Below are 23914 nucleotides of genomic sequence, written 5' to 3'. Positions count from 1 at the left end.
TCAAAATGTTTTTTTTTTTTTGCTTGCTTTTAACCTTTGATTTTGGAATGAATAGACTTTACTAAACAAAAAACACATTCAGTTAGAGCCGGTCCACACTAGCGCGACTTGTCAGGCTGCGCTCCCTCGCGGTCCATTGACCGCTACAGGACCCGTTCTAATAGGACCGACACTTTCTAAGTCGCTCCGACTTAGAAAAAGGGTCCTGTACTACTTCGGGGCGACCTCGGAGTGACTTGCATAGACTTCCATTATGTGAAGTCCATGCGAGTCGCTCCGAAGTCGTGGTGCATGGTAATGCACAAGTCGCCCCCGAAGTCGTAAGGAGTCGTGTCGCCTCAGTGTGAACCGGCTCTTATAAGTTTGTTTATTCAAGAAAAATTATGCATCCTGCTCTTTCAAAGTCAAAAATGAATGTCAATTTAATCCCACTAATGATTAGAAAATCAAATAAAAATTTCAAATAAAATTCTACTAGTATATGGCCTATCAAACAAAATAAGAAGGTGAACTAAGACCCTACAACCTCCCCACCCCACCGGTCCCCGCTGCACTTTCCTCTGTGGGTAATTAGCTGCCACTGCCCACGCAGCTGGTTCAACCGTCCAGGGATCTGAAAGCCCTGCTCTTCTTCCCAATCTTTCCTTAGGGCTTTCAGAACGGATCAGAGAGATCCTGACGGGACAAAGTGGTCAAGTGCTATGTGACCCGCGGAATCACTCTGATCTATCCCAGAGGCCCTAGGGAAATATAGGGAAGACAAGCAGAGCTTTCAAATCCTGGGGCTGCTGCGCTAGCTGCACCACTTACCCACATAGGTAAGTGCAGCGGGACTGAGGGGTGGGGAGAGTGTATGGTGGTAAATCAACTTTTCATTTTTTATAAAAAAAGGTAAAATTATACTTTAAGTAAACTCTGGGGGCTGGTTGAAGAGGGGGGTCACAAACAAATCAATGTTTTACAGTTCTTCTAACATTCCCCTTTAACTCTCCCACAAGCAAATTGCACAGGCACTGTCATGATAACATTCAGCCATAGAACAGGGGGTAAGTTGTACAGAACAGGACAGAATAACAACCTTTAAAATTGAATTGAAGAAGACAAGGCAGTTTGTACCCTTCCTCAATCACCACCTTTGCAGTATAATATTTACCACAAAATAGAATCCATTTAACAGCTTGTTCCTGTGAGCAGAACAGCAGAAAACGGTACTTGTGAATAAAATCTGAGTGGCCAAATACACGCAAAAAATCAGAGAAACAGCAAGCATTTTCCTGATTCTAATGATGGAACATCCAAAGTTGTTTTGTAATTAGCTAACAAAGAAAAAATGCCATTCAAATCCATCTATTAAATTGCCCCTTCTAATACAGCACACAGCATGTGCAAATCATAATAGCTCTGAAACATACAGCGAGATCTGTCAACTTCAAATCATTGATGCAAGCTGCGGCAAGGTGATTGCATTTTAATTCCAGTGAGAGATGAGCAAGTTCAATCAGCAGAGGAACTCTGTAAATAAATATAACAATTCAAAGTCAATTATTATGGCAAAAAAAAAAAAAAAGAAAAGCAAATAAAGTGGCTCAGTAAATTCTTTACAAAAAAAAAACAAAAAAAAAACATAACAATTTTTGGTATTATACTGAATTATCTCAAATCCATTAAAAAGCATTAAGTAAATAAACATGGTGCTTGGGCAGTGATAACCATATACATGCACACACACTGTGTGTGTGTGTGTATATATATATATATATATATATATATATATATATATATATATATATATATATATATATATTTATATATATATATATACTATATTACCAAAAGTATTGGGACGCCTGCCTTTACAAGCACATATTTTTAATGGCATCCCAGTCTTAGTCCGTAGGGTTCAATATTACGTTGGCCCACCCTTTGCAGCTATAACTCTTCTGGGAAGGCTGTCCACAAGGTTTAGGAGTGTGTCTATGGGAATGTGTGACCATTCATCCAGAAGCGCATTTGTGAGGTCAGGCACTGATGTGGACGAGAAGGCCCTGCTTGCAGTCTTCGCTCTAATTCATCCCAAAGGTGTTCTATCGGGTTGAGGTCAGAACTCAAGTTCCTCCACCCCAAACTCACTTATCCATGTCTTTATGGACCTTGTTTTGGGCACTGGTCCAAATCATTTGGTGAAGGGGGGATTATGGTGTGGGGTTGTTTATCAGGGGACGGGTAAGGCACCTTATTTCCAGTAAAGAAAACTCTTAAGGCATTAGCATACCAAGACATTTTGGACAGTTTCATGCTCCCAACTTTGTGTGAACAGTTTGGGGATGGCCCCTTTCGGTTCCAACATGACTGCGCACCAGTGCACAAAGCAAGGTCCACTGTGCTTAAAATGTAGAGGCTGATCTGCTGACAGCCTAAAGATTTTCTATTGCTCAGGGGTTCTGGGCTTCAGCAAAATGGAAGCCTACAGTAACAGGAAACAGCAACAATGCTGGAGGCAATTTACAGCACACACTCATTTTGGTATTATAATTATTAATGTGGAATGTATGTTCCTTGCTAAAGAATTTTTTCCCATCAAGTTGTTATTGGTAAAGTTCCACTTTAAGAACAGAAAAAAGTAGGACTCTGCTACAAAGTTTGTTAAAATCCTTGCAATGTACATTGATTATCATGCCCCTGACGACGTCAAACATATGACGAAACTGGTCGGGTGGAGTCAGACGTGACATGACCACGCCCCCACTAGCCGGCTTCTCGCTGTTGGTGTTTGAGACGCCGCAACACTTGGATCCTTATACCTACAACTTTACATGCTATATGATGTCTTCCTAAATGTGAGTTTTATACTTTGTGATTTTAAATAAATCCATTGTTTTTACGGAGTCACACTATGTTCCTATTACCATCTTTTATATGCTAATGAATACCGGACCTGAGTTATCTGTCACTATTGGAGTGACACCTGGTGGATTTCCTCATTATTACTATCAAGCCCACAGTGGTCTATCCATTAGCTTGGGTGACCAATTCATTTTGGTAAGCTGCTATATTGCTTCCTTGGTGATCCTTCACAGGTGTTTTTTTTCCTTTTTCCTTATCCCTGGGGCAATCACTGCACTCTGTACCATGTGATTAGCTGTAGCCAATCACAGATCACTGGTTATCACAGCTGTTATGAATGTAACCAATTCATGACAGTTCAAAACATTGCTGTTACAGTATTCATCAATGTAAACGCAGTCAAAGTGTAAAAAAATAAAATAAAATCCCTGATCACCCCCTTTCCCCCAGAGTAGTACAGTGCTACTATGGTGACACTGAACTACTCTATTAAAAGTATTTAAAAAATAGTAAAAATGTAAAAAGAAAAAAAAAAAAAGGAAAAAAAATGTTAAAAAAAAGTTATTATTTTTTATTTTAAATATACTGTTACCAATCGGTATCCCTGATCCACCACTACACTGGTGACAGTATGTAAAAAAAAAAAAATGTGGAAAAAATTGCAACTTCAAAACACCCACCATGCCTCTTACTAAATACTTTCCAAAAAGGTGTCATTTTTTTTTTGGGGGGGGGGGGGGTTTCGTACTGTCCGGGCATTTTAAGGTCGGTACATGGTTTTTTCAATTTACAAATATATATACCATAGTTCATATACACTTACTGAGATTTTGTTTTTTTACCAAAGACATGTAGCAGAATACATTTTGGCCTAAATTTATGAAGAAATGTGATTTTATTGGATATGTTTTATAACAGAAAGTAGAAAATGTTGTGTTCGTTTTCAAAATCTTCAGACTTTTTTGTTAATATATATATATATATATATATATATATATATATATATATATATATAAACAGTGGTAAACAAATATCACCAAAAGAAAGCTCTATTTATGTAAAATAAATACATAACTAAATGAAAAATAAATATTATATCTATATATATATATATATATATATATATATATATATATATATATCATTCATAAACAGTGTTGCACAACCATGTTATTGCCTGTTAAATTAGAGCAGTGCTGAATAGCAAAAAATGGCCTGGTCACGAAGGGGATAAAACTTTCCAGAGGTCAAGTGGTTCATTTTTCCCACGGCAGTTATATGTGTACAGTAGGGATGGGTGAAAAGTTTGATCCCTTTGACGAACACCCGAATTAATGGGGCGTTTGCCTACTTGTTCGGCCTGCCGAATGACCACAATGAACTGTCCCGACGCACAGTGCATTGGAAGCCCTGATTGGATGAAGCAATTAAAGCTCTGCCCATTCAGGGCACAGAGCACTATCAGAGCCATGATTAGTAAGGATGACTCTATCCAATCATGGCTCATTGCTCTTAGTCCCACCCCACACTATAAAAGTATTTTTTTCAATAGCGGCCATTTTTAGTGTGATATCGGAGAGATAGAACAGGGCTCTGTTCAGTGCTACTAGAGAATCAGTGTTCTATAGTGTGCTATTCTGATTCTATTGTCAGTGTAGAATATCAACTTACTGTGAATCTAGTTCAGTCAGTATGAGTTTAGTGACCATTCATTTTTGCTTTAGTGTCACTTTAGTGTGAATCTAGTGATAGTTCAGTCAGTGTGAGTGTAGTGACCATTTTTATTTTAGTGTGAATCTAGTGATAGTGAGTGACCATTCATTTTTATTTTAGTGTCAGTTTGTTTTGTCAGGGCAGGTTTACTGCATTATAATTCAGTGCGTTTTTACGCGTATACTTCTGTTCGTTATGTGTCGTTTAATGTAGTATATTTCTGTGCGTTAGTGCACCTTAAACGCAGTATATTTTAGTGCATTACTGCACATTTAACGCAGTATATTTCTTGCGTTAGTACAGGTTTAACGCAGTATATTTCAGTGCGTTACTGCACATTTAACGCAGTATATTTCTTGTGTTAGTGCACGTTTACCCCAGTATATTTCAGTGGGTTAGTGCCGTTTAACAGAGTAAATTTCTGTGCATTAGTGAACATTTAATGCAGTATATTTCTGTGCATTATTGCACGTTTACCCCAGTATATTTCAGTATGTTAATGCATGTTTATACAGTACATTTCTGTGTGCTACTGCACATTTAATGCAGTATATTTCAGTGCGTTACGTGCCGTTTAACACAGTATATTTCTGTGCTTTAGTGCACATTTAACGTAGTATATTTCTGTGCGTTATTGCACGTTTAACACAGTGTATTTCAGTATGTAATGTGCCATTTACAGCAGTATATTTTAGTGCGTTAGTGCACGTTTAACACAGTATAGTTCTGTGCATTACTGCACATTTAACACAGTATATTTCTGTGCATTAGTGCACATTTAACGCACTACTGTGCGTTAGTGCAGTTTTACTGCAACATATTGTAGTGTGGCGGTGGAGCGTGTCTGTGTAGTGAGCACTTAGGTTAAAGTGCATCAAACACCACTTTCCATTGATTAAAGTGCATCCACGTACACATTTCCACATCTTTATTACATTTTGTTAATAAGCACCTTTCCATTATGTCTGGGAGGCCAACAAGCAGAGGCATTCCCATGGCACTGTGAGGGGGCCAGCAGCATATGTGTCCACAGGCAAAGGTGGACGTGGTCAGTCCTCAAGCAGAGCATCAATTCCTCTGTTTAGTAATGTTGCCCGTGCAACCCAGCCACAGCATGCAGAGGAGGTGGTGGACTGGCCTACTAAACCATCCTCATCCTCTGTCTCCCTAAGCAGAGACTAGTGCGCAGGCCACTGCAGCTGCCAGAGTGACTAAATTTGTCCCTTTGTCCACAGCTATTCCTGCCATAGCCCCAGCATCAGGCATGGAGGAGTCAGCTGAGTTATTTGAACACAGCATCAGCCACTTGCTCCTTGACAATGCAGCACCATTACTTGAGTCAGATGTTGGTTCTGAGGTTGAGGAAGATAGGAACATGAGCCTACAGAGAGGGGAGGACACTGGTACACAAATTGGCAGTCATGTTCCTCAAGCCACAGCGTATTGGCAAGTTGTCTCCAGTGGTAATGAGGATGAGGGAGATGTTGATAATGAGGCCAATGACACAAATTGGGTGCTGGATAGAGCAGAGGAAGAAAGTGGCACAACCCCAATGAGGCAGCCATCATAGAAGAGTAGAGAGCAGTCACCCTATTCCATTGCATTGAATTCCGGCACCCTTCCCACAGCTCAGCTGTCTGGGCCTTTTTTAGCACATATGCAGCCGATCACACTGTTGCAATTTGCAAACTTTGTCTCAAGCACATCAAGCATGGCAAAAACAACAGCCATATGGGTATCACATTCTTGACAAGGCATTTAACCTCCCACTACCCATTGGCAAGAGCACCTGAAAGCCACACAAAAGGGACGCAATTCTGTTCCTCCTCCTTACTCACCTCAGTCTACCCCCACTATACCTCATGAGCTCTCAGCAGCCTCCACTGATAGGGATGATTGTATAGTGCAGGATGTCCCAGCTCCTTGCAGCACATCTGCCAGTAGCACATCACCAGCTGTAGACTATAGCCGGCAAATTTCTCTGCCTCATCTTCATCTGTTGCAGCGAAAAACAAAAATACAGTCACTGCCACCCACATGCCCAGCGTCTAAAGCTGCTGGCTTTACAACTTCTGCCTTTCTGTCTGGGTGGATTCTCCCCCCTTCCATGAATTTGCAGAATGTGCTGTACCACAATGGCAGGTTCCCAGTCGGTATTTCTTTTCACGTAAGGCCATTCCAGCTCTGTACCATCACATGGAAGTCAATGTTGTGGCATCATTGGGCAAGGCAATTAGCCACAAAGTCCACATTACTGAAGACACGTGGTCCAGCAAGCATGGTCAGGGATGCTATATTTCGTTCACAGCACACTGGGTAACTCTGCTCGCAAGTCGGAAGGATGCAGGACAGAGCTAAGTGCTGCAGCTTGTTCTGCCGCCACATCTCCATACAGCTAGTGATGATGATGCAAGATTTGTCAGCTCCACCCCTTCTTTCTCCTCCTCCTCCATGCCCTCCTCTGCTGAATTGTGCTACGAACCACATGTACCCCTTAAGTGTTCAAGGGGCTATTCAATGAGTCAATCTAAAAGGTGCCATGCAGTGCTTCAGTTGGTGTGTCTAGGGGACAGGAAGCACAACGGAGCAAAGATTCTTGCAGCTCTACAGGGGCAGGCCCAAAGGTGGTTAATGCCATGCCAGCTGGAGCAAGGAATGGCAGTGTGCGACAATGGCACAAACCTCCTGTCCGCCCTTAGACAGGGAAAGTTGGCACATGTGCCATGCCTGGCACATATCCTCAATTTGGTGGTGCAGAGTTTCCTAAAAAGGTACCCAGTGTTGGAAGATCTAAAGCAGGCCAGAAGAGTCTATCTATTTCAGGCGGTCAAACACAGCCAGTGCACGGTTGGCTGAATTCAATGGAAATTGCACCTGCTCGAAAACCGCCTGATTTGTGACATGCCCACCAGGTGTAACTCAACTTTGGCAATACTGCAGTGGCTCCACATGCAGTAGAGAGTCGTCAACGAGTACCTGTGTGAGTATGGCACAACAACAGCCTCAGACTGGCTCTGCTTTTTTTCCCCATGCCAATGGCTGCTGATAAAGGAATGCATGCACTGTACTGTCACCATTTGAGGAGGCCACAAGGATGGTGAGCCGTGACAATGTATGCATCAGTAACACAATCCCTGTTATGTCCCTGCTCTAGCAGAAGGGGCAAAAAGCAGATATGGAGAGCTTTCCAGCTAACAATCCACTGGGTTACTGAGTCATTAGAATAGACCACTGGCCAGAACTTGCCCAGTCTGCAATTGAGCTGCTGGGCTGCCCTGCATCCAGTGTGCTTTCCGAACAGGCATTCAGTGCTGCTGGAGGTTTTGTTAAGGATAATAGAATGCGTCTGTGCACAGACTCTGTGGATCCTCTGACATTTATAAAAATGAATCAGTCCTGGATTATCAACAGCTATGAAGCCCCTGATGACGATGTCACTGATTAAGTGTTTTTGGGAAGTGGAATCTTTGCACTAGGTTGCCTAGTGTTGTAGGTGTTGATCTCATCTGAAATAAATATTTTGTTGTAGGTTTCATGGGCACAATTAACACCCAAAGACCAGTTTTTCCACACCTATTTGACAGGTGCATATCATTTAAATTTTTGACAGCAAGGCTAATTCTTGCTTTCATCAAGAGTACCTCTATAGAGTTACAGTGTGAAGGCACCTTCGACACCCAAAGGCCAATTTTTCCGCACCTGTTCTTCTGCAAAAAAAACACCAGAATTGATCCAGAAAATCTCTAATCTTGTTTCCAGTGCACTAAATTGTGGCCTCATCATACAGACTGGTTCCCCAAACTGTTTACAAAATAAAGAAAAATTGCAGGAAAATGTCATGTTTTTGGCTTTATAAATGCAATAATTTCTGCAGCAGCCTCTATACACAGTACAGATGTGCCACTTTACAGGTAGACTAAGGGGACCCCCAAGGCACTATATTAAAAGGAATTTTTAATTTTTATTGTTATTTCTTATTTTGATGCTTTCACTTTAAGCATCAGTAAATCACTGCTCATTTAAAAAGGACTTTATTTACAAAACTTTTTCCCATTGATACATGTTCCCCAGGGCAGTACCCGGACCACCATAACCATTGTAGAAATATAAAACAGAAGAGTTGCATGTGCGTATGTATTCACCCCCTTTGTTATGAACCCCATAAAAAGTTATGGTGCAAACAATTACCTTCAGAAGTCACATAATTAGTGAAATGATGTAAACATGTGTGTAATCTAAGTGTCACATTATTAGTCATTACATATACACACCTTTTTTGAAAGGCCCCAGAGGCTGCAACACCTAAGCAAGAGGCACCACTAACCAAACACTGCCATGAAGACCAAGGAACTCTCCAAACAAGTAAGGGACACTGTTGTTGAGAAGTACAAGTCAGGGTTAGGTTTAAAAAAATATCCAAATCTTTGATGATCCTCAGGAGCACCATCAAGTCTATCATAACCAAATGAAAAGAACATGGCACAACAGCAAACCTGCCAAGAGACAGCTGCCCACCAAAACTCACAGACCGGGCAAGGAGGACATTAATCAGAGAGGCAGCACAGAGACCTAAGGTAACGCTGGAGGAGCTGCAAAGTTCCGCAGCAGAGACTGGAGTATCTGTACATAGGACGACAATAAGTTATACGCTCCATAGAGTTGGGCTTTATGGCAGAGTGGCCAGAAGAAAGCCATTACTTTCAGCAAAAAAAAAAAACAAAATGGCACGTTTTGAGTTTGCGAAAAAGCATGTGGGAGACTAACAAAAAGTATGGACGAAGGTGCTCTGGTCTGATGAGAGTAAAATTGAACTTTTTCGGCCATCAAAGAAAACGCTATGTCTGGCGCAAACCTAACACATTACATCACCCAAAGAACGCCATCCCCACAGTGAAACATGGTGGTGGCAGAATCCTGCTGTGGGGATGTTTTTTAGCCGCTGGAACTGGGAAACTGGTCAGAGTTGAGGGAAAGATAGATGGTGCTAAATACAGGGATATTCTTGAGCAAAACCTGTACCACTCTGTACGTGATTTGAGGATAGGACGGAGGTTCACCTTCCAGCAGGACAATGACCCCAAACACACTGCTAAAGCAACACTTGAGTGGTTTAAGGGGAGCGCAAACCATCCAACTTGAAGGAGCTGGGGCAGTTTTGCAAGGAGGAATGGGCAAAAATCCCAGTGGTAAGATGTGGCAAGCTCATAGGGACTTATTCAAAGTGACATGGAGCTGTGATTGCTGCAAAAGGTGACACTACAAAGTGTTGACTTTAGGGGGGGGGGGTGCACATTGACTTTTTTGTTATTTTGTCCTATTTGTTGTTTGATTCACGATAAAACATAAAAAAAAAAAAAAAACATCTTCAAAGATGTGGGCGTGTTCTGTAAATTAAATGATGGCAAATCCTCAAAAATCCATGTAAATTCCAGGTTGTGAGGCAACAAAATAGGAGAAATGTCAAGGGGGTGAATACTTTTGGTAGGCACTGTAAGCCTTCAAAATGGGCACTTTTGATTTTTCCAGTTCGGGTCCCATTCACTTTAATGGGGTTGGTTATCTAGTTCCAAATTTTCACAATGTTCGAAAGTTCTGGTGCAAACTGAAAAGGGAGTCATTCCGCCCATCCCTAGTGTACAGCCCTAAATGGCTGCATGCCATTTTTTCCTTGGTCAGTTGTGGACCGGTAAAAATGCTGCTCGACCACCTGTTTTTGGTAGCAGCCTAGGACCAGAACAAGCTCCACTTACACTAAACCTTCATTAGGTATCAGCTCTTTTGAAGGAAGATGCACTACATTGTATCTCTATCTGAACCAAGCCTCACTTACATTGGTCCAGTGCTTTCTAGAAATGTAAATCGTAAGCCTGACCACACGGGTTATTGTACGAATGCTCTTTCGATTTTTCAACAACTTTATAGTACCTAACTGATTGAAAACTAAACTGCTTTTTGCCACGTAGCCATGACCAATGGAAGTTCATTGTTAACTTTCTCTGTGTTCAGGAGTTGCTGCAAGTTTAAGTCACACATATTTGAACGGTTGTCATTAAAAAACATGGGGTGCGACTTGTCATAGGACTTTAGTGTCCAAAATCGCATGCCAAGTTACACAAGTGTGAATGGAGCCTACATGATTTCCAGCTTCCAGGGGAATTAATCAGTTTTGGTATCTACACAGTTACTTTGGTCCAATCTAGATCAATGTAACTATGTATAAAACATTCATGCCTGTAAATCCTCTTTAAAGGGGGAAGGGGGTGGGTGCCTTTAATTATCTCAGAGAGAGGTCTCATAAGCCTTGAGTACAATTTTATAAAATGTAATACGCCAAACAATACAATGGCACTTTCCAGCATCACAGCCAAGACTATTTTACTGTTGTAATCTAATCATCCTATTAACTATCATAATGGAGTCAAGCGAACAAAGTTAAATTAAATTCGACCTCTATTAAAATGAATGTTCCTTGACCATAATACATGAACAGCATACTTTAGCCTATATATAATTTCTCCTATCTAACCCACTCTCAGTTTAATACATCTAAACGCACAGACTCTGTGTCCATGCTAAGGTGGTGCGATAACGGTCCCGGGTGTAACATAACAACTGTCCCAAACAAGAAAGAGATCATGTACAAAGTGCAGTAGCCCTTAGCAACCACATTCAGATCAACAAAAGGCAATGTTTAAGCCGATGCCCTTTTCACGTTATTTAAACAGTTGAGAGATTCTGTTAATTGTAAAATCATTCAGTTACTTTAAAAACTCATGACACCAAAAAAAAACAAGGACAAAATAAGTAATTAAACTTACTTTTCAGATGTGGTTAAGGATAAAGCAGGTTCCTGAGCAACAGCCACAAGTTTATAAATTTCACTTAGACTTGTAAAAATGTCCTTTGTTGTCAAAGAGCTGTTTAATTGCCTATGTGAGAAAATGTAAAAGAGGTGAGATTGGACAAGACATATTTTCTGTTTCAATATGTTTAGTGAAAGGTTTTTTCCAAAGAGGACACACATGGTAGGCAAAGAATGACATCAGTGATAAGGTACAAAAACAAAGAGTTGCCATATAAAGTATAAGTTCAACAAAAAGAATAAACTTTTTATAAAGCATACAAAAATCCTATTCAGAAACCACCCCCCTCCACTAGGAGAAATTTTAGGACCTATACTTCACCACCACCCACTAAGTATATAAAATGCACTACAAGATTGTGAGTAAAACAACTAAATGAGAATAAAGTGCAAGTTCAAGAAAGAAGGGGGGAGAAGAGAGAACGAAAGGGAAGGAGACACAAAGAAAGGAAAAGGAACAAGAAAGAAGAAATGGGGAAAAAAAAGAAATTAAACAAGAGAAGAAAGAAGACCGTCCGAACTCCCACCTCTTACTGCCCACACTCCTCAGTCAGCTGGACTTTGGAGATACTTAAATCAAGGATCCAAAACATGATCAAACTTAGCACTCTTATCCTTCAAGATACAGACCAACTTTTCGTTGAGCATGATCCATGACAACTTATTTTTCATAATAGCCAGATCTACCACTGTTTTTTTCAAAGTGGTCACTATAGCGATTTTTTGCCACAATATTTACAAAAATGTGAGTAGTGTACTTACTTTTGTGAGATACTGTTTATATACATATATATTTATATATATACAAAGTATCCCACATAAGTGAGTACACCCCTCAGATTTTTGAAAATATTTTCTTATATCTTTTCATGTGACAACAATGAAGAAATGACACTTTGCTACAATGTAAAGTAGTGAGTGTACAGCTTGTATAACAGTGTAAATTTGCTGTCCCCTCAAAATAACTCAACACACAGCCATTAATGTCTAAACCGCTGGCAGCAAAATTGAGTACACCCCAAAGTGAACATGTCTAAATTGGGCCCAATTAGTCCTTTTCCCTCCCCAATGTCATGTGACTTGTTAGTGTTGCAAGGTCTCAGGTGTGAATGGGAAGCAGGTGTATTAAATTTGGTGTTATCGCTCTCACTCTCTCATACTGGTCACTGGAAGTTCAACATGGCACCTCATTGCAAAGAACTCCCTGAGAATCTGAAAAAAAGAATTGTTGCTCTACATAAAGATGGCCTAGGTTATTAGAAGATTGCCAAGACCCTGAAACTGAGCTGCAGCGCGGTGGCCAAGACTATACAGAGGTTTAACAGGACAGGATCCACTCAGAACAAGCCTCGCCATGGTCGAACACAGAAGTTGCGAGTGCACGTGCTCAGCATTATATCCAGAGGTTGTCTTTGCGAAATAGACGTATGAGTGCTGCCAGCATTGCTGCAGAGGTTGAAGGGGTGGGGGGTCAGCCAGTCAGTGCTCAGACCATACGCCACACACTGCATCAAATTGGTCTGCGTGGCTGTTGTCCCAGAAGGAAGCCTCTTCTAAAGATGATGCACAAGAAAGCCTGCAAACAGTTTGCGGAAGACAAGCAGACTAAGGACATGGATTACTGGAACCATGTCCTGTGGTCTGGTCAGACCTAGATAAACTTATTTGCTTCAAATGCTGTCAATCGTGTGTGGTGACAACCAGGTGAGGAGTACAAAGACAAGTGTGTCTTGCCTACAGTCAAGCAAGGTGGTGGGAGTGTCATGGTCTGGGGCTGCATGAGTGCTGCCGACACTGGGGAGCTACAGTTCATTGAGGGAACCATGAATGGCAACATGTACTGTGGCATACAGAAGCAGCGCATGATCCCCTCCCTTCACAGACTGGGCTGCAGGGCAGTATTCCAACATGATAACGATCCTAAACATACTGTACCTACAAGACGACCACTACCTTGCTCAAGAAGCTGAGGGTAAAGATGATGGACTGGCCAAGCATGTCTTTAGAACTAAACCCTATTGAGCATCTGTGGGGCATCCTCAAACGGAAGGTGGAGGAGCGCAAGGTCTCTAACATTCACCAGCTCAGTGATGTCATCATGGAGGAGTGGAAGAGAACTCCAGTGACAACCTGTGAAGCTCTGGTGAACTTCATGCCCAAGAGGGTTAAGGCAGTGCTGGAAAGAAATGGTGGCCAGACAAAATATTGACACTTTGAGCCCAATTTGGACATTTCCACTTAAGGGTTTACTCACTTTTGTTGCCAGCGGATTAGACGCTAACGGCTGTGTGTTGAGTTATTTTGAGGGGACAGCAAAGTTACACTGTTATACAAGCTGTACACTTACTACTTTACATTGTAGCAAAGTGTCATTTCTTCAGTGTTGTCACATGAAAAGATATAATAAATTTATTTACAGAAATGTCAGGGGTGTACTCACTTTTTTTACAATAGGTATAGAAAAGAACATCTCCCTCCTTTAAAATAATCACATTCTGTTTTTTTTGCAGCCTGAAAAGAAGACAGACACAGTTTTTTTTTTATCCAGCTGCATTTATGAGTGCAACTTGTAACATCCAAGTGAAAGATTAGTAGAGACATATCCCAACAGACTAAAGGCTGTAATTAAAGCAAAATGTGGTCCAACAAAATAGTGACATAAGGGAGGTGATCCTTTTTCCAACTCAGGGATTCCATTTTTTTTTTTTTTTTTTTTCTGACATGTTGGTGTTCTATCTTTCACTTCGAGGTTATAAGTTGCACTATAGCTGGATAAAACAAAAAATGTGTCTGCTTTCATTTCAGGCTGCAAAGCAACATCATATGATTATTTTAATAATATATGATTATTTTAAAGGGGGTGATTCCTTTCTATACCCACTGTATGTATTTATATGGCCGCAAATTCACTTGAACGTCAGTTTCCCTTCCCTTGGGAAAGAATGCCATATGTGTTTTTATTTGTTCTTCTCCTAGGTGGCATAAACTTCAATTCTTTGCACTTATGACAATATCACAGTGATAGTTGAGGTGTTCAGTTTTCCGGAGTTGAAATGAGGGATGCAAAAGGGTGCTTTGTATCGCTTACTCCATATGTAAGGGCAACCTGTTGGATTACGTAGAAAGCATAGGGATTGTGAGGGTGACAACGCTGCAGTGAAATCAATACAGGCCCTGCCGCATTGTCATCCACCTGGAGAAAGAGGGCTGGCAATATAACCAAGTATTTTTTTAATTAAAAAAAAAAAACGGCAATTATCATTTTGAATGTTTTTGTAATTTTATTAAAAATAAATTTGTGGGGGTTTTTTATTTTTATTTTTTGCAGGTCAGGGACAGACAAATTATTCTGAGAATCTGTTTTTGGGCAAAAAGATGATGTGAATATTGGTTATCTTCCCAGCTTCCAAAACTGACAAAAAAAATCAATAAGAAAAATGTATTGCACAGGAAGGAAAAGTTAAACCAGCTAAACCGACTAGTAAAATTGAGGAATGAGGCTGCACTCCATGGACATCCCGCTGCTAAGCTTATTGTATATAGCTGGTTGTAGACACAGTCCCTGTATTTAGGCTATTCTCCTCTAACATGTTTCGCCGCTCCTAGGGCTTATTCATAGAGGCACTGGACTTCCTAAGAGGTTGTTTAGGAGCTTGGAAGGTGCATTTATTCTATTGCCATTTTACAGCTAAACCTAATGCTAAAATTCTAATATGATCTAGAAAAAGACAAAACAGTAATGATGCAGTTGTTATCTTATCTTTATCATCTGGAAATTTGCACAGAATAGAGGGCCATGATTTGTGTTCACCAAGGGCCCCACAATAGCACATAAATGCCACTTGTTTTTTGACATATCCACTCAACAACCCTTCTCAGTTTATCTGTTGTATCACGTAGGAATAGCATTATAACTGGAAGGTGAATTTCCCCAGTGAAAAACCAGTACTTACGATCTTAGCTTTTGAATTTTATAGATGACTGACAAACTTGCTGAACTTTTAGTTTCCTTAGCCGCTTTAGCAGAGTCAATTAATTTGTGATGCACCTTAATGTAAGAGAAGAATTCATTATTCATGGCAGACAGAAAACAAACATTAAATGCACTTTGCATGTATAGATCTAATTGACTAGTCACATGGATAGAGGCGGTTTACATAAATTATTAGATGAACTTTACAATACTAAGTACAGATAAAAAAAGAACCAGGACTCTCTTGAATACGCACACAGATTTACCGGATTTCAAATTCTGCCCTGGATTTTCAAAAACATAGCAGGTGTCTCAGGTTGGTATCTTACCTTCAGTTGGACACGACAGTTAAAGGGAAATCTAGTCAGCATGTTCCTTTGATAGGAAACAATTGTTCTGACTGAAATTATGACTACAATCTCAGTGAACACACATAGATGACCCCCTGAAGGAGGTTTTCTTTTACATTTCTTTCTGCAGCAATAAAAAGTTAATGCAGAATTATACATCACTGTTTAAAAGCTGCTATTAAGTCTGCTGTGTTACATTTGGTCCACATGAAAGCCTCAAAAAAGCAGCTAAAATTACCATGATATGAAGACATAAAAACTCATCTAAAATGATTTGTTATCTTAAATGGCTGCATAAAATAACCATGCTAGAATTTCAGAAAACCATTTCCTTTTCGGCTAAAATAAACCAAATTTGATGGGCTATCCAAACTTTCAGGGTATTTTGGTGCTTTGTGTCTCCACTCTTCTTCCTGGGCATATACCTGAAACAGGAAAAATCCCCAGTTGTCACAAACCCGCTACTTCCCTCCTTAACCTGCTATTGGAATTGTCTTCCAGCAACCGGCAGCAAATAGTTCTGATGGCCACCACTGGGTGTCTTCCTCCAACTCATGAACCTGGTTCACCCATTGTCACCTGAGCTGGATAAGCATCCACTGGTGTTATTATTGTTGTGTTCTCATCATCCTCCTTGGTTCCTTCCTCTAACCTAGGATTCTGAGCAGCAAAGGGCAGCCTAAGTAGCCACTATACACCCAGTGTCTGTGAAGGGAGCCTAAAAAGAAACGGTACTAATCGTAACACTATTCCTGTCTCCTTTGCCTGGCTGATGCTAGATTTTATATCCCTTACTTTTTGGAAGATGGCCTAGAGATGACCTCCAGTATCCTGGCCATGTTGACCCTTAGCTTACTTTCAACACCCTCAATAAAATACTTTAAAATAAAAAAAATGCTTTTTTTGGAGAAATTATTTTATTTCATATGATGTCATCAGCTATTTCTTTCAGTTTTACTTAGTATGGGTGCTGGGGATCTAGGCACATCCAAAGTTGGCAAACTGCATTTCGCATATTACCAAGGGAATTCAATGACATCCAAACAGGTGGTGCTCGTGAATGTGCTTTCATTGCAAGTGGGCAGAGACAGAGTCGATACCTAGCCAAAAAAGTGTGGCGTCATCACGCCACCATTCCCTTTAGAAAAATGCAAGGAAAAGGTCATGAAACCAGGAAAATTCTTAATAGGGATAAAACTGCAGTGCACAAACTTGAACAACCATGAAACAGGAGGAATAAGGGGAATGTTAAAAAGAATGGACTTTTAAAACAAAAGCCCAGCATTTGTGCACAATGATGATCTGTTCCTCCTGGCAGGAATTCAGCTTTAACATTTTACCGGCTACCTTGTGGTGCTGGTCATGAAACTTTATGTAGCAGTACTCTGCTATTTCATACCAGTCTCTAATCCTCCATGTACATCACTGTATATAGTTTGCCTTTGCATCAATATATTGTTACCATGCTCTAGTTTACTTACAGTGACTGGAAAAAGTATTCATACCCCTTGAACGTTTCCACATTTTGTCATGTTACAAAGAAAAATGTAAAGGTATTTTATTGGGTTTGAATGTGATAGACCAACACAAAGTGGCACATAATTGTGATATGGAAAGAAAATGATAAATGATTTTCAACATTTTTTACAAATAAATATCTGAAAAGTGTGGTGTGCATTTGTATTCAGCTCCCTTTACTTTTTCAAGGCACTTTATACCTGTTTTGTTTATCATTGTGTATCATTGGCTACCTTGTTTTTTGTTTGTAGTGTTTACCAGCTATTTGTGCATTTTTAGTATGTCTCACCAACTGTGCTTATTTGTGTTCTTCCTCCACAAGTTATCATTCTTGCTCCACCTTACAACCAGTATAGGTTTGTAACTCATGATGTAACATATAACTATGGTACAGGTCCCAACATTTTGGTTTATGTAAGTTTTGTTATCAGTGGGCAAGATGCAATGAAGTGCACAACATTTACAAGGGAGGCAGGAAATAGGAAACCATTTAGCAGTTCCTCCATCACTTGGAAGTAGGCCTTTAGGGCGTCTTTTACGTGGGCTTTGTCGGTTTGATAAAACTATGCAATTAAGATGCACCTCAGTCAACTGTTAAAACCCAAGAATGACCACCAGACAGTCCCATGCACATTGCAATGACCATAAGGATTTGCAGAGAGGCTAAAAAAAAAAAAAAAAAATAGGGCATTTCGCACTCGACAGGTGCCTGCTAAAGAACTCCATAAAGATGTATAGGGCCATGCTACATCACCTGCTTAACGCGGGCCAGCCGCTTCTGACAAAGTGATCCACCGCAGATTCAGAAGCATTTCCCATGTGAAAGGGACCTAAGGTTATTGTATTTGTGGACCTAACCAGCTCCTTGTTTTTAAAGCAATACACGATTTTAAAGTGGAACTTCACTTTCTCAATCAACTTTGACTATTCTTAATCCTTTTGCTGCTAGCATTAGCAAATAAAGTATATCATATTTATTCATTTTAACCTTTTGTTTCTACATTTCTTCAGTTACTTCCTGGTTTCCATGTCTAGGCAAATTATGTCATGCATCCCAGGAGTCTGCAGGACAGGCTCAGCACATCCTCCTGCTATCATGCCTGAGCTAAGGGCAGATTGATTCAAAGAAGTAAAAGGTCACATTAATCATCTGCCCTTACTCAAGTTGGCCATGGCCAGAAATGCTAGGGGGGTTTGCTCAACAAAATAAAGCATGAAGACAAGGATGGAAGGGAGAGTTCCCTTTGAAAATAAAAAAAACTAATTAAGTAGCGTTTTTGGCTTGTGGTTCTAAGATGCAATGTAGCTCGGTTTTAAGAATTCATCTACAAGAGTTATTAAAACAGATACTTAGATTACACATGAAATCACTACAAAGCAGATTACCATCTTAGAAAATAGTAGAGGGTATTTGTGAGGGACATTGGCTTTAATAAACTCAGCAGCCAGTGATGCACAGTCCGCAGCTTCATTCATCTTCTGGCCATCCAGAAAACATTCCAACAGCTCCCTAATAAGACAGAAAAGTAATGTTGGCCACGTGACATAACTAAGCAAAGAAAACATTTGCAAGCTTTCTTCTCCTATCAATAAGACAACCAAAAATACTCACATCATCAAGTCAGCTCTCCAGTTCTTGTCATCATCATCCGTTTCACCTAAAGCCTTTACAACACTAGCAAGGCTATTAGTAAGGAGATGACGACTGCCTGGCTTCAGAAAATGACGCACAGTTTGCCAGTATAGGACAGAGGCATTGTACACCAGGAAGTGGTATCTGGAAAAGAACAGATGAAAGGATCAGTTCATGCAATAATGGGATTTTTGACTTACCGTAAAATCCATTTCTCTGCGTTCATTGACGGACACAGCTCTTCAGGATTCTGAACCATTGGTTATACTGTCCCCCTACAGGAGTAGGACACTAGGCAGAAAAAAGAGCTTGACTACGCCTATGGGCAGTCCCCATTTTCTTTTTTGTTGATTGCCTTTCTGAAGCATTGGGACGTCCCAAAGCAGTGCCAAACATGAGAGACAACAAAAAAAAATCCCAAGACTAAACACGATAGCCAATCAGGTAACAGAACCCAACCCGAACAATTCACCCCAAAGAGGATAACAGATCCTCTAAACAGAAGCCTGCAAAACTTTGCGGCCGAAGGAAGCATCTGCAGATGGCAACACATCCACTTTATAAAATTTAGTGAAAGTACGCACTGACAACCAAGTGGCCGCCTTGCAAACCTGCGCCACTTATGCGTGATGACAGAAGGCCCAAGAAGCACGAAGTGCCTGAGTAGAGTGCGCCATGACAGGGAAAGGAGGAACCTGACCCCTGATCGAATAGGCCTGAGTCACTGTCTGTCTGATCCATCTTGAAATGGTCGCAGAAGAAGCAGACAGCCCTTTTCTTGTCCCATCCGTGAGCATAAACAGTGAGTCTGACCCCTGAAAAGGCTCTGTAGCTGCCAGATACACCCAAATTACCCAAATTACCCGAATTACCCGAACCACCTCAAAGGTATGCAACGCAAATTCCTTAGGATATTTGGGCCTGGGACACAGGGAAGGAAACACAATGTCTTCATACAAATGGAAATTCGAGACTACTTTAGGAAGGAATGACAGACATGGGTGAAAAAACACCTTATCTTTGTGGATCACCAGGTAAAGAATCCGACAAAATAACGCCGCCAGTTCTGACACCCTGTGAGCAGAGGTCATAGCCACCAAAAAAGCCACCTTCTGGGACAGCGTAAGCAGGGGAATCTCCCAAATATTTTCAAGGGGAGGATTCTGGAGAACTGAAAGCACCAAGTTCAGACACCAGGGCGGTAGAGGAGACCGCACCGGTGGAGTCAGATGTTGAATCCCTTGAATAAAAGGTACGCACAAGGGAGTGCATGGCCAAGGGTCACTGAAAGAATGCCATCAAGGTTGACACCTGGCCCTTGATGGTCATCAATGCCAATTTCTGCTCAATTTCTGTTAAAGGAATGTCAAAATACGAGCCGCCGGAAAAAAACGAGGATGAACACCCACCATAGAATGTACACTTTCCACATATGATGGTAGATCTTCCAAGAGGTGAATTTCCTAGCTTTTAGCCGTGTCAGAATCACTGACCCAGGCGAACCTCTATCCATCAGCACCTGGTTTTCAACAGCCAAGCCGTCAAAGCCAGCGAATGTAAAGCAGGATGGAAGATTGGGCCTTGAGACAAGAGATCCTCCCTGAGAGGCAGTCTCCAAGGGACGTCGGCGATCAGCCACACCAGGTCGGCGTACCAAGACCGGCAAGGCCAGTCTGGGGTCACTAGAATGACAGGAATCCCCTCTGCCTTGATTCTGCGTGAGAGCCTCAGCAGAAGCTTGAGAGGAGGGAAAGCGTAGATCAGACGATATTGGCCACCAGAGCGTCTGTGGCATCCACCAGAGAATCCCAAGACCTTGCCACAAACCTCAGCCCCTTTCTGTTGAGCCGGAACGCCAACAGATCCACCTCGGGGGTGCCCCACCGGAGACAGCTGATGAAACAAGTCCGAATGAAAGGACCACTCCCCTTGGTCCGACGCCTGCCAACTGAGATTGTCCGCCTGCCAGTTTTCCCCTCCTGGAATGTGTATGGTGGAGATTTGACCATGATCTCCCTTTGTAGGGACCTCGTATGGAACCGTGCAAACGGAACCACCTCAAAAAAGGTAGATACCATCATGCCCAGCACCCACATTCAAGTGCAGAGGGATAACCATCTGCTGGACAGCAGGAGATGAATCACAGAATGCAACTTCTGGAGTTTGTCCAGAGGAAGGAACACTCCTCCTACTGGCTAGAGCTAATACCAGAGTCAGACCCAGATGATCCAATTTTTTGGATGGAATCAGAGCAGACGTCTGGTAATTCAGAAGCCAAACAAACTCCTTCAGGGTCTGAATAGTGATCTCCACGCTGTTCATCAGAGCAGCAGAGGACTCCGCTCGCAAGAGGAGGTCATCCAGATAGCCCAGTACTGCAATCCCCCGCTGACGTAGCAATGCCAGAACCAGGGCCAACACTTTTGTGAAGACCCTAGGAGCGGAGGGGAGACCAAAGGGTAATGCCACAAACTGATAATGTTCCTCTCCTACAGCAAAACAGAGGAAGTGCTGGTGTCAGGCAGATATTGGAATGTACAAGTAACATCTCTGATGTTGATAGAGGCAAGAAAATCCCCCTAATGTTGGGATGCCATCACCGTGCGAATGGACTCCATTCTGAACTTTTCTACCCGCACAAAACAGTTCAGGGCCTTGAGGTCCAGAATCAGGCATACCTTGACCTCTTTCTTTGGGACCATGAACAGGTTTAAATAAAAACCCTGAAAACACTCGGAGGCCGGAACCAGGACAATCACCCCCTGAAGCAGCAGGTCTCGTATTGCCCGCAAAGAACCTTTCCGGAGGGTAATACTGAAACTTGATCTTGTAGCCGGACAGTATAACTTCGTGGACTCATTTGACGTGTACCAAGGAGGTCCACGGGCCCGGAAACCAGCAAAGACCTCCCCCAGCCCAGGCATAGGTGAGGGCACACCTTCATGCTCAAGGAGCCTTGTCCGCGGGTCTAGAGAATCCTGCTTTTGGCTTGCCCGAGCAGGGCCGCTTGGAACTTTCCAAGGAGGACTTGAAAGGTTTTGAACCCTTGTCAGTGGACCATGATGGACGAAAAAACTTCTTGTGAGCTGAGAAAGACAGGCCACGTCTGCAAGGAGGTTCCTTACCCTTTCCAGCCTGTGGACGAAAGGTACTATTCCCCCCCTGTGAGACTCTTAACGATGTCATCCAGGGTGGCTCCAAACAGGCAATTGCCCTGAAAGGGTAAATCAGTCAGAGCTTTTTTAGAGGTCTGGTCTGCAGACCAACACTTAAGCCACAATAAGTACCACTGCCAAAAAGAAAGCCGAGAGATCAGGGGAGCCACATCCAAAGAGGCATCACAGATAAACTGCAGCCCCTGGACCAACTGGTCCACCAATTCAGCAAAGGCAGGGGGAAGCTGCTAACCCTCTAGGTCAAAAGTTTAGCCCACTCGGTCAGAGCTTGCGACACCAGGGCAATGGTGAAGACCGGCCTAAGCGCCAAACCAGCAACAGTGAACATTTTGCAGGCTACATGTAGCCTCCGCTTTTCTGTCAGCCGGATCTTTAAAGGCCGGCAATTCCTCAACCGGAATCACGGTCGTCTTATTTAAGCTGGAAACCAGGGGGTCCACCACCAGTGGAACAGTCCACTTTTAAAGGAGGGACTTCTCAAAGGGGTACCACACCGCAAAGCATTTAGGAACCCCAAAGGGACGTTTTGGGCGCTCGCACACAAATCTGTCAAAATAGGAGGGATAAGGAAACACATTTGCCACGCGAGGCGGCTTGTAAGTGCCAAAGGGGACACCAACCTCTGCCCAGCTTTAGCTGCATTCTCCATTTTCAAAGTTTCACGCACAGATACAATCAGTGTGTCCACCAGCGCCTTCTTGTGCGCAGCTACAGGAGTAAAGGAATCATCCTGTAACGTTCATGCGTTTTTGTTTGTGGATGGATTTACAGCTGCAGAATTATTACACTCAGTAGCCTTGTAGAGAATCTGTTGAACAACATATCCAACTCTCAGGACTTCATCACCGTGTACAGCCTGTTATATACTATATATATATTAGCAGATGTTTAAATGGAGGGATAGAGTATATGAGGATATATAGATGAGAGACAGGCTATTGTATGGTGAGCTCTAGAAGTAGTATAGGAGAGTTGCAGGTGATGGTAAGCAGATAGGCTCTGATGTCAAGTATAGTGCAGATGGTAAGAGGACACAGATGGAGTATACTTTAGACAGAGTAACCTAGTGCAAGGATAGTTCAAGGTAGTCCCAAGAGCTAACAGTCTTATGCAGATGATAGTAATAGATAGATACAGATAGTCTTGGTAATTGCAGTAGATGACAGTAGGAGATTGGTTAGTAAGAATCCCCTGCGGGGTACTTATCACTTAGATGGGTTAGGAATAACAGTGTCCATTGGAGAGGGGTGATCCCGCAGCGGGATACGGATCACCAGCGAGGTTTCCGGCTTTAGTTCAGCAAGGAAGGTATGTCAGCAGCTCCGACTTCTCAGGCGTAGGTGCGATGAACATGTGGGTTTGAACGAGCGATGAGTGAGAGCAAACCGGCGATTGAAATAGCCGCTCATAGCGGCGCTCGGCAGTGATGTCATCCGTTCTTAAAGGTGTATGCGTCCTTTGTTATACAAGATGGGACGCAAAGAGAGGAGAAATATAGGAACAAGGGTACCATAGGTACCGGAACATTACACATCCTCACTGTCCGATAATTCAGGGATCGTGGCCGCAGATCTCAAGAGACAGCTGAGGCAGGGGAAGGCGGGGGGAGCTTTTTGCTAGCCTGCTACCCAAAAGCCACCTCCACCTGGGACTCAAAGGACTCCAGGACCGCATTCAGTGCATCGATGGATGGTTAAAACCCTGACGGACCCACAATCTCTCTAGGGTCTAGTTGGGAAACCTGCTACAGAGACTCCATTTAGTAAAGAGGGGGACCCCCACAAAACTGTCTATCACTGCAAAGGGACACACCCACCGTGCTGGTAGCACCACCAGGTAGCCAGT

General features: G+C 42.2%; 1 protein-coding gene across 1 annotated transcript in view; it reads right to left on the bottom strand.

The window, feature by feature from the left end:
- The window catches only part of CFAP46 (cilia and flagella associated protein 46), a 363053-nt gene that overhangs the window by 304851 nt on the left and 34288 nt on the right, over positions 1–23914 (bottom strand). Inside the window, exons 6-10 of the mRNA XM_082268864.1 lie at positions 18873–19037; positions 18647–18770; positions 15373–15467; positions 11376–11486; positions 1413–1512 (exon numbers count right to left, since the gene is read on the bottom strand). Coding sequence (XP_082124990.1) covers positions 1413–1512; positions 11376–11486; positions 15373–15467; positions 18647–18770; positions 18873–19037 — 595 coding nt within the window. The remainder of the gene's footprint in view (positions 1–1412; positions 1513–11375; positions 11487–15372; positions 15468–18646; positions 18771–18872; positions 19038–23914) is intronic.

Source organism: Pelophylax lessonae (genome assembly GCF_965119305.1).
Source record: "Pelophylax lessonae genome assembly, chromosome: 9".
Lineage (NCBI taxonomy): Eukaryota > Metazoa > Chordata > Amphibia > Anura > Ranidae > Pelophylax > Pelophylax lessonae.
The sequence above is the reverse complement of the archived record's forward strand: the minus strand, read 5'-3'. Positions and strand labels throughout refer to the sequence as shown.